The following is a 15,657-nucleotide window of genomic DNA, read 5'->3' as shown; positions in this document are numbered from 1 at the left end:
TTTGCAGCTGTGAGCGACGCAGGTACCCCCGGCACCCGCAGGGTTTGCTTCTCTTTCCCCCACTCCGCATCCTGGTCCCCCGCCCCCCAGCCCCTCTGCGTCCCCTCTCGGTGTGTCACTTCCCGACTCCGGTGACAGGGTGTGTGATTTCTGAGGTTGGAAATCAAGTGTTCCATCTGCTTGCCCAAATAGGAAGCGTGTCGGGGAAATCAGGGGGATCGGAGCCCTAGTTTCCTAGTTTCTTTCGGGTGGAAGTCCGCGAGGTCCCGAGGGGACCACCCCCCTGGGGACCCCCCCACCCCGGGATCCTGGATTTCTGAGATACCCTATGGTTCGATATTGCTGGAATCTAAGGACAGACAAGCTCGAGAGAACGGAGGATGGCGGGTGACCTAGAGGGGCCGCGTCTACACGGGTGGGCGGGCCAAGAAGGCGAAGGGCGGGCGCCGGGGAGGAGGCGGCCGGGGGCGCGGCGGCCGGGGGCCTCAGAGCCGGGTCTGCGCCTCGGGGATGTAGATCTCGATGCTCTCGGCGCTCTCGGTGGCCGAGTTCTGGCGGACGGACGCGGCGCGCTTGGCGGCCATCAGGCGCTTGCGGGCCTCCTGGCGCTGCGAGCTCTCCAGCGAGCGCTCCCGGATCAGCGGCGCGGGGCCCTTCGCCGGCTTCTTGGGCACTGGAGGAGGGGCCCTTCGCTCCTGATCAAAGCAGAAGGTTCAGGACATTACACAGCTTCTCAGGACAAGCTTGGGAAAAACTGGGATAGGTCAGTAGTTAGCACACTTTTTTTTTTTTTTTTTTTTAAGCCTAAGGGTGGTTAGGTTAGTTCTGATCTGCACACTGTATATATATATATATATATTTACATGTATAGATATGTATATATTTTTTCTTCATTATTCTGGCTTGCGTATTCAAAAGCTGCAGGGGGAAAAAAATACCGGTAAGTTTAAGGCCAAGGGTAAAGCTGGATGGCAGAACTAGGTCTCTCCAAGGGAAGGATGTGGGTATTTAAAATGCCCCCCCCGCCTGCTGAAAGGCTGCGGCTCCCAGCACGTTTACTGCGGTTTTTCTCTGGAGGCTCCAGACTGTTCTGGGTGCCAGAGATGGGAAAGGGTGGCAGCGGTCGCCTCTTAGAACTCTGCATCCCCCTAAGGAGGGAGGCGGAGGGTGCGAGCTCGGTTCAGAGTTTAAAAACATCCCCGCCCTCTCCTCGGGCCCACCCAAACCTAAACAACCAAACGAGGAAGAAGATTGTAAGCCCGCGTTCGTTTAGCTTTGCTGATGCCACAGTGAGTTACACCCGTTTGCACATCACACACAAACACACAGCAATGTACTGGGCAGGGTCACCCTGGAGGGAGGACTTGGACAGTTCCTTACCCTCCCGGGTAGTGGAGTCAGCTCCTAAAACATCCTGCTGGACCGTCACGCCTTAGGGATCTCGGGGCGACTGTGGCGGCCCAGAGGGCAATTCCATCACAGGGACAGACACTGTGCCATGAAAACTGAACACAAGACTGAAAGAGTTCATCCCCCTAGCAGCAGCAAACTAGAAAATGGGTGGCTAATTTTAAATGCCATTGCAAAAACAAAAGCCATATATCACTTGGGCTGGAAAAAAGTACAGTGGGAAAGAAGGGAATCTAAACCACAAAGGATTTTGGGGAAAAAGACGGTGAGTTTTCAGGCTGCACAAAGGTCCACGTGAATCTGATGATTTCATTTTTCAATAAAATACCCTAATTCTCATAAAACTAAATGTGAAAAGTATCTTAAATTAGGGATTCCATGATTCTCCGAAGGGCATTCTCTGTGTTCCTCCTTACTTGCCTGGGTGAAGCCCTAGTTAACATACTGCACTGGAGTTGCCCGCCGGCTGTTTAAGGTGGCGTCTTGTGTGGATAAAAAAAGGGAGCACAGAGTGCAAACCATATTCCACCAACCCTGATTGTCTTGTTCATTGTTTCCCTTCCAGTTCATGGGGTGATGCAAAGCTCTGATGACAGACAACGTGCGTGAAGGTTTAGAAATCAAGTTAACTAATGATTTACTGTGTCAATAGGTTACCTATATCAATTCTTAGCTTCACTCCTTTTGGACGTTTAAAATCTTCATTGTTGGGTAACTCAGTCGATATTTTGGAAACTTTTTAGTCATATTTTCCTTTCCTTGCACATTTTATTTTTTAACTATAATTTTTAAAAATCCATGAGTGAGAAATCAGATGGATCAGCTCTAGAAATTCAGTTACCAGTATGTGTGTACATCTGTAGTGTTTTCTTAAAGTCAGACCAATTTAAAAGCTTACGTAGCAGACAGTTTCAAACCCAGATTAAAGAAAACTAGATTGAGTGCAAATGTTTGGCTCCCCCAGTGAGAGGCCACACAGACATCCATGGTACTTTGATGCTTCGCACCAAAACCCCACAGGTGGATGGTGACAGAATTAGAGATGAGGGACAGTGATGAGAGCGGTGGCCCCTTCGATGATGCACCGGCTGGTGGCACTGGATTTCTCCCGGGAGCCCATGGACCCCAAGAACCCTGGTATTATAATGGGCAGCAGCAGAATGGATTGGACTGCGGCTTGCTCTCTGATAGGTGCAGGGATCAGAAAAGGGCATCACAAGTACAGCTGTGCCTAATATTTAGAAGTTGAATCTCTCGGGAACATCTGACCTCAGGCCATAGGAAAGCAAAGGGTTAAAAAAGTCATGCATGCCTGGCCAGCCTAGGGAGGTGGACATTGGATACCTGGGCAAGCCTGGTGGACCCGCCGTAATCAAATGTGAAAATTGCCATTTATTAATTCAAGTAAAAGCATTTGAGTCTTTACTTCTACGCTCTCGCATGAGGAACCCAGTGAGCGATATTCCCCAGGGCAAATCAACCAACAGTAAAACTCTTAAAAAATCCCAACATTTATGATTACTGTGAAACTTTACGGTGTGTATATTTTTACACTTGAACAACAGTGGTTTCTTTATTACTATATTTATGAAATGATTATCAAAGTCGGTTAGTTTGCAGGGCTTCCTATTTTCTCGGAAGCACGTGCTAGGGGTGTAAGGAAGTTGAGCTCTTGCTGTATGTAACCGTGCACTGAAGATGTCATTTATTTTAGTTTAAAAAGCAAAATGGAGGCAGTTCCTTCCAGTGACTAAAATGGTTTAACTTAAAGTTTAATTAACAAAAAAAGCCACATTCCCATTTTCCAATTCACACAGACAGGTTTTTCTTTAAAAATATGCCTGAAACATATTACAGATAATATCCCAAGTGATTACTATGTAAACATTGTCATTACAATGAAATTAATATGATATCAGCTCCATTTCACATTGTAAACAGCAAGACTGAAAGCAGAAGCCTATTTAGACTGTCCAGTGTTTGTGCAGGTTTTTAAATGAACCATACAAAATCTACATTGTTCTACCTTCTTGTCAAGAGGATCCATCTGTTTCCAATTATTGGCCTTTAACTGATGAAGTTCATCAAATTTCATACTAATATTTTCTATGGACAACTGCAGCATGTCCCAGAACCCCGCCAAATCCTGGGAGGTGGGCCTTGGATGAGCGCTGGGATTCTGTATGAGAGAAAGAAAAACATTCACGCTTTAGAGGTGATGATCTAGGACAACAAGCACAGGACCAAGGCGGCCTTTTCAAATATTTCAAATAACGCAAGGAGGATGAGTTCCTTTTGGTTTTCAGATAGGAGAGAGAAGTGAGGCTATCGATGGCCCTTTTATTCATTTCATATTTTATATATGTCTTATATACATATTCACCTTTCTTAAGGAATAATTGACCAAATTGCAAAATATTTAGAGTGTGCAACGTGATGATGTGATATATACACACATTGTGAAAGGACTCCCCCGTCGAGTTAAGTAACACATCATCACCTCATGTATTTATCTTTGTGTGTGTGTGAGAACATTTATGTTCTACTCTCTTGGCGAAGCCCAGTTATACAATACACTGCTATCAACTATAGTCACCATGTTGTAATTAGATCTTCAGACCTTATTCGTTTGATAGCTGAAAATCTGTACCGTGTTGCCAACCTCTCCCTGTTTCCCCCACACCCAAGCCCCTGGCAACCACGTTTATACTCTCTCTGAGTTTGGTTTTTTAAAAAAGATTCCACTGCAAATGATAAGTTTATACATTCATCTTATACACATTGGAGTCAGTGATTCTCAACGTCAAAGTAAAATTCTTCTTTTGTTAATATTACATCCTTCAGTACGCTATGGCAGGGAGTCTATAAACATTTGAAAAATCCCAGAATGTATGATCTATGACAAGATGCATTTAAAGCTATATTTAAAGGAAAATACCTTTTGCAAAAAAAAAAAAATACAGTGTATTGGTACTAGAGTCAGTATTCAACTCCATGCCATCCAACATACTCAGAGAACATATAAGGAATCTAAAGTAAAGTTCATTTTAATACTCATGTTGAGTGAAAATACTAGGGCAAACAATGATAAGTAATAAAAGAACTGGATTTTCAAACTACTGTGTGTTTAACAATTAAGATATCTCTAATGTAGGAAGTCATGTTATCATATAAGTACTTGGACAAAATCATTTGGAAGCGAATTAGTTTTAAATTGACCATAACGTAACATGGCAAATGTGAGAACACTTGTCTATACACACACATAGATGCCTGTAGTGACCCATTTGCTAGATAATATTAAACATTCTTTGGTTTGTGGATTGACTTTCTTTGCCCTCATTCACGTATCCCTGACAAGTACTAGAAAGTATGAACCACTCATTTATATGGTCTGAGACAGAAAAAACAACTAAAGACTGAAGGTGTTGTGTTCATCGCTGGTTACTACCTGCAACAGTAGCTAAAGGCATTCATGGGCAGATGGGTGGGACTCCCACTTGCCAAAAGTTTCTAGCAGGGGTCCGTTTTGGTTACCTCTGGGAATCTGGGCAATTGGAATGACTGTGAAGTCTCATGCCATATAATAACTGGAGGCCAGTTTGTACTTTTAAAATCAGCCCTATGAAAATATCATCAGAATTTCAGGAAGCTCAAGGTTGGTGACCATCAAAGTTAATAAGTTGGAAAGAACGTTTTACCCCTTTCATGGACTAGCATTATTGGTCTGGCTTCAAAATAAATACAAGTAAAGAATATATTTATAAACTTACACTTTTAAAACTACCAATAGATCATTGGAATAAGTAAGTTCTAAAATTTGTAAGTATTTGGGTCAGTGTTAAACTCTATTCTAATGACATCTGAATTAACAAGAGGGTTTCTCTGTAGTACTTTGATTTAGTAAACTAAAAAGAAAGTTTCTTAATATCTAGGTTCAGAATAGACAGATAATAGCTTTGACAAAGTACTTGTCAAATGGAGTTTTATGATCTTGCAATATATTTCCTTATCTTATTGGTAACTAAAAGCTAAATTGCTCATACTTTGAAGTTCACCGAAGTCTTTTAGGTCACAAGCTCCGTTGGTTAAACTGTTTTAGTGCATCAGTCGATGAAATGATAGAGGTCGTTTAACTCTGTAACACGGGTAATTTGTTCCTTTCCCACCAAGACTCTCTTTGCTGACACAGCCTCCAGGAGATGGATGGGGAAGCAGAGGGAAAGAGCCTGTGTGCTCAGCCAGTCTCCGAATCAGAGGCTCCTGTGACACCCCGGCGCAGAAGGAGATGCACAGCCCGCTTGAGTATGAACCAGGCCACTTGGAGGTCAGAGGTGGTAGAGGTTGAGAAGGATACGGCGGGCCAGGTCCCTGGGTTGACTTTTGTTGCAATCCATTTATTCTATGCCCGAGAGTCAAGTCGGAGACAAGGTGCAAGTGTTCTCAGGTGTCCTCCTCAGAGTAAGAACTCAAGCAAGCAGAGCTGGGCCTGGGGTGACCGATCTCAGTGCTGCTTTAATGCACCTTTGTGGACCTAAGTGGTACCATCACCAGGCCACTGTGCTTCCTGCTGCAGAGGAGATGGAGCTGAGCCAGCAGGGTCAGGAGGGGACTCAAATCCTGGGGGGCCTTTACAGGGATTGAAGTCGAACACACTGGGATCTGAACCTTGGCTCTGCCTCTTACCACGCGGCCCTGGCAAGTCACTGAGCTCTTCCAGGCCCATTTTCCTCAACGGTAGAACCGTCATAAAAATAATGTCACTATATTCTCCAGACCGTTGCTTTGAGGATCTAACCAGATCATAAACTTAAAAGCTCTGAGGACACAGTGCGCTTCTGCTCCTGCTTCTATAATTCTTTTCAAAGGGGTGCTGTGTTTGCCCTGTAGCATGTACTTATTGGTCTCCGCCTGTGTCTTTTGGCCAGTTTGAGAAATGTGGCTTTATATGAACTTTTTTACATATGATTCTTTACAAGAGCAAAGAATCATATTAATTAAGATCTGTGGGGCTTCCCTGGTGGCGCAGTGATTGAGAGTCCGCCTGCCGATGCAGGGGACATGGGTTCGTGCCCTGGTCCGGGAGGATCCCACGTGCCGCAGAGCGGCTGGGCCCGTGAGCCATGGCCGCTGAGCCTGCGCGTCCGGAGCCTGTGCTCCGCAACGGGAGAGGCCCGCGTACCGCAAAAAAAAAAAAAAAAAAAAGATCTGTGACACATCCGCAAGTTTACAGATTAGCAGGAATTCTGTACCTGGCACGTAGTGAAGCTCAATAAGATATTGGTTGAATCACTTATCAATACATCTACTAATATATATTATCTCATAATTCAGAACAGAATTTCTGAGACGCTGAAAGAAGGGTCAGGTAATTTTTGCTGAGGGAGGAGAAAACAAACTACAGATGTCAGGGGTGGGGGTGAGGAGGAAGGAAAGGATAGCCCCAAGGGGAGGGTTCAAAAAGAAAAGCCTGGTGAAGAGAGATGGAGAGCACCAACTTTTGCCGGGTTTATATCTGCTCTTGGTCGAGCCCTGTCTAGATAAATTCCATTCGGTCTGTATTTGTCCTTGTTAACAAGATGTGGTTAGAACTCTAAAATCATAGTCTGGGTCAATCAGATTGCAAATGATTCATGTTTTTAACCTTCCAGGAGATAAACTAGTTGCTTTTCATTTTCTTTATTTAGATCCAACTTGATCATTAATTGACCAATAAAAGCTATGTTTGTGGAATGACACTTGTAGAGATGGTAGCATTTAAAAAAAATTCTGTGAGGAAGCTCTTGCCCTTGTCTTTTGCTGGTAATTTTTTTAAAATGTTGTTGATGCTAGTATTAGTTTTGTCTCTTTGTCCTGGTTTATTTTGTTTCTGTATGTCCAAGAAGGCTGAATGATTCATTGGTCTCAGGGAGATCAAATCTATACCTTATGACACCTTCCACTTCTGATTCTTGAATTAAAACAGAGAACTCTGATAAGAAAATAAGCCCTGATGGCTATTTCAGAAAGAAACTCATTATCGAAAATGATTTTTTTGCTGTAATATTATTTTTTACGTATCAGTCTGCTCCATAGTTTGGTAAGAATAATGAAATCAGAAGGCCAGGAAAATGGAAAGTCTTCAGTTACCGAACAAAAAAGGGGAGGGGAATGGAGTTTTAACCTGATTGGATTCTTTCTTCAAAGATTACTTAAGTATAACATAAATATTTTTAATTTTAAGAAAAGCAGGAAATATATGATTCATCAGAAAACTCTCTATTCCAGGTAAGAGAGTCCGATGGGCTGTGACTTGGTTCTACTTTAGTTGGACCGGTCTTGACAACAGGTTCTTCTCGTGGTACTAGCAGGGAAAATGGTAGTGATGGATAAGGATACCTACCAGGTTTTCTTCACACAGTTCTCTGAACTGGTAGAATTTCTGGGCCATAAGAAGTTGGGCACTGCCAACTGCAGTTCGGATTTTCCCTAGAACTGAAAAAAGCAAACAGACAAGAAGTTTACACGTGACGTCTCATTGCTGAGACTTAGTCTGGTAAAGCAAAGAGGAAGTTATGCTGTAGTAATTAGGGAAAACGATATGCACACCGCACGCGCGCACACGCACACAGCCCGGTCGTGGCCGTTGCTCTGCGGTCTGTGGAACGGACGCTCCTGGGTTAAAGAAGAAAACCAACTTGGAGAAAAACACATGCCCATCATGCATCTTTCTTAGGAATAACGGAGTTTTCCATCACAGCCCTGGATGTTACCAGGAAAGGAGGCAAATAGTTTTGCTTTTTTTTTTTCCTTTTCCTTTTACTGCAAGGATGAATTTCAAGTGTTTGCCAGTACAGTTACGGATTTATTTGTGTCATAGTCTGCTAGCTTGTTTTTCTAATCCGAGTTCAAATACAAGAAAAGCAGCCCTAATTTGGAGCGGGGAATCTCGTGGCACTCACCATATCCCATCCATAGCCTTCATTATTTTTCCGGAGTTCAGCCACTGGTACTGTCAGGAAAGAGCCATGGCCAGTTGCAAGATTGTCTAAGGAGTGAACATTGTCAGCCCGTTGCCTAGGGGACGCCAGCACCGCCCCTGCTTTTCCACTCCACAGACCAACGTTATTGTTCATAGAGGTTTAATTCCCTGTGCACTGTGCTGAAAATCCTCCCTTTGCAAGCTACTTCTTGCCTCCGGTGCAGTCGAAGGGGACAACCTTTCAGCGCATGGGTGAGCTGAGCAGAAAGGAGCCTCTGCCCCAGCATCCCGAGGATCCCGAGCTCCGCGTTATCCCGGAGGCGCTCCCTACGCCGGTGGGGCCCGGGCTGCTGCGCGGCTGGAGCCCGGCCACCCGGCACTGGGCACCGGGCAGGAAGGAAGGGGAGACGGCGCCCACAGAGAAAGCCAGAGCGGGGGAGCCTCCGAGGGGGGCTTGCCCGCTTGGAGATCTTCACAGGGAGAGATTTTATGGGACTGAAGCAACGTTTTTGCTGCTGTAGTTTTGTTCTGAATTTACCGAGCCTGAGACTCGGAGTGGAATTAGATCTCCCTTTCTTGACCTCATTCCCCACAAAGACTGAGAAGACAACGAAAAGCAACTTCATTTTGGGGTTTCTAGTCATCTCCTCCTCTGTTTAAGGCTGCCAGGCTGGATAACGATTTCGGCTGCCCACCCCCTGGGCACTACCCAAATATTTCAGCCTTCCCGCACATGTGACCAGGGCATCTCTGAACTCTAGAAGTCACCAGTCACACCAGAGCTGAAGCTCAGAGATTGCCTCCCCAGGGATAGCGGAGGTCCCCCTTGAGAGCCACCAGGCAGCAAATTCTCAGGCCTAGGAGTTGACATTTTTTCAATCTGTTTGTAAAATCTTTTGGGATGATTACCTTTTCCTCTTTAACAGATCAATCACTTGTGTGAGGTCTCCCTCCTTTTCTCAACACCCCAAAGCAGAAAAGACAGCACAGGGCACCACAGAAGTTAAGAGTACTGGCCCTGACTGGCCAAGGATCCTTGCCGGAACACTTCCTAGCCACGGCCCTGGACAAGTCACCTAATCTCTGTTTTCTTATATGTAAAATGGGGCTAAGGGTACCTACTTACTGGCAGCGTTGTTGTGAAGGTTAAAAGCGGCAATGTGGGGGCTTCCCTGGTGGCGCAGTGGTTGAGAGTCCGCCTGCCGATGCAGGGGACGCGGGTTCGTGCCCCGGTCTGGGAAGACCCCACATGCCGTGGAGCGACTGGGCCCGTGAGCCATGGCCGCTGAGCCTGCGCGTCCGGAGCCTGTGCTCCGCAACGGGAGAGGCCGCAACGGTGAGAGGCCCGCGTACCGCAAAAAAAAAAAAAAAAAAAAAAAGCGGCAATGTGTGTGAATTGCTTAGGACTGGATCTGATTATACAGCAAGTGCTCAATAAATGTTTATTATTGAGGACCAGGACTCTACACTTCCACTGTGGGTGTGCGACTGTGGGCCCCACACTTGCTCTGCCCAGAAGAGAAGAGAGAGAAAAAAAAATGTCTGGATTATTCATAGGCAACCAGTATCCTTGGTTGTCTGGGACAGGTATGTGCTTTGGAGGACCTGTCCCAGATCAGTCAGAGACAGATCGGAAGGGGCACTTCCTAAGTGAACACATGGTTTAGGCAAACTCTGAGGTTTCTGGAAACCTCTCTGAATGATCTTGCTGAAGGGCAGGACTGTGACACCAGCAAATCTCAGAATGATTCCTAAAAGCTTAGAGCTAGAACCCAGGTCTCCAATCGGCTGCCTGGGATTGTACAGCTCCTGGGGACTGTGAGAGAAACTTGAGGTATCCGGATACACCTCAACAGTTTGAGCTAATGGCTCTCAATGACACCCAGATACCTAAGCTCTGTAATGGACTGCATAACAAGATGAGCTGAATAAGACAGCGATTCTCAAATGAGGGGAAAGCACTGCGGCAAACAATCATTTGGGCAACACCCACCATGTAGGTAGGGGCTAACTCGGATGTCTTCTTGGAAGTTAAGCAAGGGACATCTTCACTCAGCATGGTCTGGTGAGAGCGAAAACACCGGGAATAGAGTCGGGGCCGTTCTGTTTTTCAGGTTTTTACCATCACGTTCTTGAATGGAAATTCCCTGCTGGCTCCAGGATTACTTGCATTTCTAGTGTCCTTTCCTAGGCCCAGGGTGGGGAGATGAGGATTTGTCTCCATGAACCAGGAGGTCTGGGACAAGCAGATGATTACCCCTACCTCCTTGTCCTCCACGCTTTCTTTTCCAGAGAACTAAAAACTCACTTTGATCTTAAGAAAGCTCTAATAAAGTTTTTTTTCGTTTAGTTTTTCCATTAGACACTCACTTGGTGGGTGAAATAACTCTTTTCTTCTGAAGGTAAAATTCATATTTGTTACATAGGCTTTGAGGAAGTAAAAAAGACAAAGTAAATGGTAAACTCCAATGGAAGTAAAAAGTAGAAAAAAAAAAAAAGGCTGAAGGTTGGTAAAGAAATGAGATAAAGGGCTTCCCTGGTGGCGCAGTGGTTAAGTGCTGATTCAGGGGACACGGGTTCGAGCCCTGGTTCGGGAAGATCCCACATGTTGCAGAGCAACTAAGACCGTGCACCACAACTACTGAGCCTGTGCTCTAGAGCCCACGAGCCACAGCTACTGAGCCCATGTGCTGCAACTACTGAAGCCACATGCCTAGAGCCCATGCTCCGCAACAAGAGAAGCCACCGCAATGAGAAGCCCGCGCACCACAACGAAGAGTAGCCCCTGCTTGCCGCAACTAGAGAAAAGCCCACGCGCAGCAACAAAGACCCAACTCAGCCAAAAATAAATAAATAATTAATTAATATTTGAAAAAAAAAGAAATGAGATTAAGAAGAATCTGAAAGTCATTTTTTTTTTCTTTTTTTGTGGTAGGTGGGCCTCTCACTGTGTGACCTCTCCCATTGCGGAGCAGAGGCTCCGGACGCGCAGGCTCAGCGGCCATGGCTCATGGGCTCAGCCGCTCCGCGGCATGTTCCCGGACCAGGGCACAAACCCGTGTCCCTTGCATCAGCAGGCGGACTCTCAGCCACTGCGCCACCAGGGAAGCCCTGAATGTCATTTTGAAACTACTCTAAAATGTTCCATACCAGCCTTCAGCAGGGTGGAAAGAAAAGTACTTCTCTCAGGGATGCTAGGAAAAGAAGGATAAAGGAGCAAGCGTAAATGAGATATTCAGGCTGCCTCTGTGGGCCTTTCCTATGCATATAGCAGCCCAACCTGGTGAAAGAAAGTTCCAGAAGAGGCCTAGGTACAGGATATCTTCCCAAGGTGTTAGCCTTGCATCTCACTATTTTACTGTACGTGGTGGCAATTAACTTCGCAGGGGCTGGGTTGGCCCTCAAAGCCAAGGCCAAAAATGTCAAAGGAGCCTGAAAGGACTTGTGGGATCTACACAAAAGCTGGTGCAGGGACACTCCCTGTGGGTTCTGGGAATTCACTCATTTACTCAGCAAATATTGAATAAGGGCATACGATGTGCCAGGCTGTGCTGCATGGATGTGACACGGTGATGAGGACAAAATCTTGCCCTTGTGGATTCCATTCTGGTGAGGGGACGTGGGGGAGATGGACGTCAGAAGTACAAACATGGCTATACGTGTTTGGGATCTGCTGAATCACTTGGATTGGGCTGGATGGGACGAAGTATGATTGGGCCAAAGGACAGTGAATTCTTTAAGTGGTGATCAGAGAGCTTTCAGTTCTCTTGGTCTCTCTCCTTAAAAAAGGAAAATAAGCAAAGAACAACAACAACAAAAGTGGTTTGTGTTGGTATCCGTTGCAATATGAAATTGGCTCTGGACTAAACTGTTACAGTAATCATCATTTGAAAATGTTACTGTTTTTTATTTTGGAAAAAAGTTAAAATACGTGAAAGTACAAAAAGGGCAAGAGAGCCAACATTCATGGATGTGCTCTCCCTCAAAGGATCAAATGCTAATTTTTTTCAAATTTGCTTCTGAACTTCTATTTCTTTCTTTTTTTCCCCTCTCTCCCTCTCCAGTGAAGGGAAGCCCTACGGACAAAGTATTCTCTACTTCTGTCCCCTTTGCCTCCCTCCCTAAAGGAAACCACTAGACCAGACAACCAACATCCCAGTCCCACCCCTGAGTTTATGAAGGTGTCTCCTTTGGTCCTAGAAAGGCGACAGCTAAGGGCCTTCTTGAGAGCAAAGGAGAGCGTTAGATTGGGGTGACCCCTCTTGCACAGCTGAGACCCCACGGCCTAGAATGGGCGGTTGAAGGCTCTGTCCATCCAGGAGGAAGATGTGCCCCTGGGGTTTCCTTTAGTTGGTTTTTTCTCACACTCTGGTCCACACAGTCTTTCCAGATTGTTCCATCCAAATGTAGTTAATAGTTTTTACCATCCATTTCCCTTAGGGCCCATTCCCTGCCCCTTCCAGAATAATAATCTCTGCTATGTCACCCCAGGCATGCCATTTAACCATGATTTATTCCATCTATTTGTATCACACGTAATCACAGAATAGGCCTTGTCTTGCTTTGCCGCTCTTTTCATGTAGAGAACCCTGGTCTCCTGCATGCATATAAGAACCCTGATGGTGAATTTTTTCAGGTTCCTTTCTCCCTTTCCTTTCCTCCCAGCTCCTGTGTTAGTGTATCCCTCAGTGGGACTGCAGAACAACAACCCAAAACGCTGTTGAACTGAATTCCTTCTATGTAAGAAGTGGGCATCTCTTTATTAACTCCCCCACTCATAAGCCTAGAGACCTCTCATCCCACGATGAATGGGTGGCTCTGGGGGATCATAGCAGAGAGGACAGGCCTGCATTAGTTCACCACACAAAGCCAGGAAGATCAGAAAGGCCATCACTGTTTGGTTTTTGCAAAAACCTGCCTATTTATATTACTATTACCTTGTATTTCAAAGCACTTTCACGCGCACATCTAACGTGATCCTCACAGGACCCCGTGGGGCAGGGCCAATGTCATCATTTTAGCTGAGGAAAGCTGGGCTCAAAGTATGAAGTGACTTCCCTGGGGCCCTGGTCCAGCTGTGCCCTTTTCCCTCAACACTTCCTGAGAATTGGTTCTGAATCCACTCAACTGAAGGCCTCTGAGCATGATTTCTTTCCTTTATCCACACTTTCTAGCTACGGCCAGTGGAGAGAAGGGGGGCAGCTGTAACCAGTCAGTGGGGGAATTTGCAGAAGTGCGGCAAGTCTGATCCCTGTCCTACGTCAGGGCAGGAGGGCAAAGCACGTCTACCGAAAATGACTGTCGCACAAAGAAATCTCAGTCACGAAAAGAATGCAGGAACCAGGGGTCACTTGAAAGAGATGGCGGGTGTAAGGTTCAAGTTTTGTTTTTTCTTTGAAAGACTATGCATCGTAATGAGAAGCAGAGAAAGACAAAATAGTCTTTTATGAAAACCACGATTTAAAATTTCCTCGCTACATTCAATCAGAAACCCAGACATCTAGAAAAAAGCACACCTCCTCCTTCCCACTGACCCCCACATGGTACCATTTTTATTTTGGGAACAAGGAGGTGGTATAAAAGGCACAGGAGTGAAGGGAATGAACAGTTTCTCTCAAGTGTTCAGTGGTAGCCGAGTAAAACAAAGGCCGTCTCCTCCGGGGACGTGTCTGACTTTTTGCTGAGTCAAAACGCTTATTTTATATCCATAGGCCTAGCTCCCTCTCTCTGCCATCACGATCTGTGTGGTTGAATCTGTTTGTCGCAAGACTTTCAGGATCAAGGGATTCCTGGCCATGAAACGAAAGCAGAATCATCCCCTTCCCCAGTGGATTTGGATAAAAACTGGGAATAAAATCTGGTCCGGCTCCAATCGGAGACACTGGATGAGACTGAGCTGGGTCTATAAGGAACCGCATGGGAGATATTTATACTGTATATATATTTATACTGTGTTACACATATTTATACTGTATCAAAGTCGCCAGCATCTTACCATGTCAAGCTGAAAACATCCCGACTATCTAGACAGTTGGATGTGTTTTATTGGGAAAATGATTTTTTTCTTTGTTTCTACATTTCTGCATGAGTAGCTTGGTTCAGGAATAAATATGTGTGACCCTTTGTTTGAAAAAAATATCCTTACGCATAACCAACATACGCATTTAATATTCAAGAAGGGTTAGGCCTCTAGCGCTGACAGGCCAGAAGCACCGGTTGCTTTGACTGCTTCCAGTTCTTACGGACTATGCCGGCTCCACCATCAGCATTTATATCTTCAACCTGGACAGTACCTATCAATACAGAGGAGTCCGTCTGGCTGTCCCACCAGTGGTGAAGCTTCTGCAGTGGACAGGCTGGTGGGACACGTCCCAGGCCCTGCCGCCTACACCTAATTCCCCTGGTCTGCTTCCTTTCCTAACTTCCTCTCTGTGTGACATCCCAGAAAGAGAATAGGCACTGGAGTCAGAAATACCACTTATCAGCTGCAGAGCTTGGGAGAATGTATTGTACTCTCAGACTCTGTTTTCTTTGTCTGTCAAGCGATCATAATGCTATCTTCATAGGATTGCTGATTATTTAATGAAATCATATATGGAAATTGTTAGGATGTAGCAGGAATTATAACTCCTATATCCTATCGACATTCTTTAGCTCTTGGTCATTCACCTGGGAAACTAAAAGGTGACATGATCCCAAACAGGGAATTATTTATCCTGCTAATCTTCACGCTCCATCGTCTCTCCCCAACAGTGTGAGCTGACTGAACGTCCTCTTTTTTTGGTGGCTTTCATGCAGGCAGGCTTAGACAAGCGTCAGTGTGTGGGGGAATCACGCCTTTGGTCTGTGCGCATAAGAAATCCACAACAATTCTTCAGGGCCCCAGATTTTCATGCCTATCTGGGCATATCTCCCCACCTAACAGAGCTAGAACAGTGGCCAACTGGCTGCTGGATGACAGAGACACACGGAGAAGACAGGACCTTAACCAAGGCTGGACGCCTAGACCATCCTGCCGGAGCCTGTGCAGAAAACAGACTCGCTGCAAAATCAAGGGTCAGACCCTCCCCGGGAGCCACAGATGCTCCAGCAAAACAAGGTCCATCTTCAGGTGCAGAGTAGGCCAGACACATCTGGCCTGCAGGGCGCTGGGCCCACCCGATGCTCTGTGAGCTGTGTTTTGCCGTGTGGTTTAGAGCCATTCAGACCCATGGGTTCCAAACTCAGCCCATCTCTTGCAGCTGTTTATTAGTCCTTCAAGATGGTCTTGGTCACCTCCCTCCCTG

General features: G+C 45.8%; 1 protein-coding gene across 16 annotated transcripts in view; it reads right to left on the bottom strand.

Moving 5' to 3' along the window:
• Positions 1 to 485: 485 nt before the first annotated feature.
• The window catches only part of DLGAP1 (DLG associated protein 1), a gene marked incomplete at both ends in the record, with an annotated part of 320,454 nt that continues 305,282 nt past the window's right edge, over positions 486 to 15,657 (bottom strand). For 12 of the 16 annotated variants that reach the window (XM_082668376.1, XM_082668377.1, XM_082668368.1 and 9 more), the window contains 3 exons: positions 486 to 695; positions 3,437 to 3,589; positions 7,793 to 7,884. In XM_082668376.1, the coding sequence (XP_082524502.1) occupies positions 486 to 695; positions 3,437 to 3,589; positions 7,793 to 7,884 (455 nt within the window). Of the gene's footprint in view, positions 696 to 3,370; positions 3,590 to 7,792; positions 7,885 to 15,657 lie in introns of those variants that run through there. The other 4 variants (XM_082668369.1, XM_082668372.1, XM_082668375.1 and 1 more) reach the window with 1 other exon arrangement.

Source organism: Grampus griseus (assembly GCF_964374135.1).
Source record: "Grampus griseus genome assembly, chromosome: 12".
In the NCBI taxonomy this organism is placed as follows: domain Eukaryota; kingdom Metazoa; phylum Chordata; class Mammalia; order Artiodactyla; family Delphinidae; genus Grampus; species Grampus griseus.
The sequence above is the reverse complement of the archived record's forward strand: the minus strand, read 5'-3'. Positions and strand labels throughout refer to the sequence as shown.